The following is a 2,969-nucleotide window of genomic DNA, read 5'->3' on the forward strand; positions in this document are numbered from 1 at the left end:
GAACAATCACAATGTTCTTCAGGCGTCCTTCACGAGCGCCGTCAAGAATGATCAAACATTAACCTGTCATGGATGATCGCGATTGCCAGACCTGGTATCTTTCTGGACAGCGTCCATGCTTGTAGTTCAATGAGGTTCCTCAACAGGCGCACATACAGCCGGTATTAACTGGCTTGAGCGCTCTGTTATGATCTGAGCCTTGGCGCTCATGAAGCCGGGTAGACTCCACTATCCTCCGCCACCACGGCAGGTCGTCGCAGCAGACTAAGACAATCAGAGCCAAGACCTCCGGTCGTGGTCATCGTTGTACTTGGACATGAGGAGAGAGATAGGAGAAGGGAGACAGAGAGAGAGAGAGACAGAAACAGAGAAAGGCAGAGACAGAGAGGAAGAGAGAAAGATAGAGACAGATATGATAGAGACAGAGAGAGACAGAGAGAGACACACAGAGAGACAGAGAGACAGAGTGACAGGGATGCCAGAGAGACAGAGAGACAGAGAGACAGAGAGACAGAGAGAAGAGTGACAGAGAAAAAGACAGAAATACCACATGTGATTGAAAGAAATGAAACGTCTCTCAGTTGTCAGCAATTTAAGTCTTTTTTTTTTTTTTTTTTTTTTTTTTTTTTTGGTGAATGTGCGCCCCCGCCATGTTGTCGCGTTGGGTCGTGTACAGTCTGCGCGTGGTGATGAACCAGGCGGTGATCTACGCCGCTTTGGTCAAGGATGAGCCGATCATCGGTATTGATGTCAATGGCAACCTCTTCATCAACACCTCATCAACGGGCAACGGGCGGCTGCTGCTGAATGGGGTTGATGTGATCCAAGAGCTGACTGAGTCACGCCAGATGTGCGCCGGCACAATATCAAAGACCACAACATTGCCTCCGACCACCACCACGGCCACCACCACGGCCATCACCACGGCTGCTCCCACAGACTTGCCCGTCACGTACTCGGGTACAATCGGTTGTGAGCTGGAGAACGTGCCTTCAAACGTTGCGTATGTCATGGGCAACGTTCGCCTGACATCTTGCCCACTTCTGACGGCAAATGATCTCCTGCAAGTTTTTCGCAAGCTCGTCCAAGTGAGCGGGGACTTGAAATTCGACGTAAGTTTGACGTGTCACTATTGCTTTTTCTTATATTCGTGAGCGCAAATGATGACCAGAATATCACGTCCACCCCACTGACACCTTCACTGTCTGGCAATGTGTGCGCTCATCACACTTGGCAGTGATGCCAATGTGTGTCTTGAATTTTATGACCATGACAAGGGCGAATCGAGATAAATGTGTGGTGGTGAGCGACTTATTCTGTGCTCTGCTGGCAGTTGCAGAAGAATGACGCTCTGACCAACGTGAATGGGCTTGCAACTCTCACGAGCGTTGGAGGCTACTTGTACATAAACGTACGTTGTCGTGTGAGAGGGCGTGTCATGTTGATGTAGGGTGTTTGAAGGATTCGCGGAGAGACGTGTCTGATGTCGTGCATTGTTTCTCTCGCTGTCGCAGAGTAATGACGCCCTGGCCAACGTGGACGGCCTTGGCAGTGTCGCCAGCGTGGGCGGCCACTTGCACATAAGTGTACGTTGTCGTATGAAAGGGGATGATGTTGATGTGACATGTGTGGGCGAGGCGGTCAGCGGATGGGGATGATGGGGTGTGTTTGTGAGCGTCTGATGTGATGTATTGCTTCTCTGGTTGTCGCAGGGCAATGCCGTTCTGACCAACGTGGACGGTCTTGGCAATATCACCAGCGTGGGCGGCTACTTGTACATCAACGTACGTTGTCGTATGAGAGGGGATGATGTTGATGTGGCTTGTGTGAACGAGAAGGCCAGCGGATCGGGACGATGGGGTGTGTTTGTGAGCATCTGATGTGATGTTTTGTTACTCTCGCTGTCGCAGAATAACGACGGTCTGACCAACGTGGACGGCCTTGGTAGTATCACCAGCGTGGACGGTTACCTGAAGATTGAGGTACGTTGTCGGCTGAGACGGCATGATGTTGATCTTACGTGTTTGGACAAGGAGGTTGCGGATTGCGGCGATGGGGTGTGTTTGTAAGCGTCTGGTGTAATGTGTTGGTTCTCCGGCTGTTGCAGGACAACGACGCCCTGACCAACATGGACGGCCTTGGTAGTATCACCAGCGTGGCCGGCGATTTGAACATTTGTTCAAACTCTCAACTTGACACATCAATGATACCTGCCTCTGTTCGATCATTGGGCACATGCCAACTCATCACGAGCGGAGGTTGCAGCTCTTGTTGAACTGCTGCAAGGTATTGCTAGCTCTTTGATAAAGTTCTGGGTTTCGGCTACAAGCGGAGTGTGTTATTTTGACTACAAGCATCGACCACCCTAGAGAGGAATTCGCCAGTGATCATTCCCGGGGCTGCTCGTTGAGGGATCATTTTGTCAACCGCGAATTTGTCATGCCACCAAACTGTGCTTGTATGTCGGTGGCAGGAACAATCACAATGTTCCACAGGCTTCCTTGACGAATGCCGTCAAGGATAATCAAACGTCATCCTGCAGTGGTTGATCACGATAGCCAGGACTGGTATCTCCCAGTGTGTTCCAGCAGCTTCCGGACATACGTCTATGCTTGTAGTCCAATACCGAACGATGCAGTGCTTGTTGATCATTCTGTTGACGGCCACAGTCTGTTTGTTCTGACTTTGTTTTGAATTTATTCTGAATTTGTTCGCCTTATTCGAGTCAAACAATGGATCTTGGCCTTGAGAAAACGACGGCTCATCTTCGATTCAAACAACAGTCACATTCAAGCCACAGCACACAGGTGCAGGAGACTGTGAGCACGCAACTTTGTGCCGACGATGGCATTGACAACATCATCGCCGAGCTGTATGTCGACGTGGTGGAGGTAGCGGTGTCCGCGCCAGTCGGGGTGCCGCAAGTCGGGCATCAGACTGTTTCGTCAGCTGCGCGTAAGACGCAAGCT

The 2,969-nt window shown here is 50.8% G+C and overlaps 1 protein-coding gene across 1 annotated transcript; it reads left to right on the top strand.

Moving 5' to 3' along the window:
* Positions 1-650: 650 nt before the first annotated feature.
* MONBRDRAFT_30615 (uncharacterized protein) lies at positions 651-2,275 on the top strand (the record flags this gene model as incomplete). Its single annotated transcript, XM_001751055.1, has 6 exons — positions 651-1,112; positions 1,334-1,411; positions 1,515-1,586; positions 1,713-1,784; positions 1,911-1,982; positions 2,108-2,275. 6 exons carry the CDS (start codon positions 651-653, stop codon positions 2,273-2,275), a joined length of 924 nt encoding a protein of 307 aa, XP_001751107.1.
* Positions 2,276-2,969: the final 694 nt, after the last annotated feature.

Source organism: Monosiga brevicollis, genomic scaffold (assembly GCF_000002865.3).
Source record: "Monosiga brevicollis MX1 MONBRscaffold_115 genomic scaffold, whole genome shotgun sequence".
NCBI classification, from domain to species: Eukaryota; class Choanoflagellata; order Craspedida; family Salpingoecidae; genus Monosiga; species Monosiga brevicollis.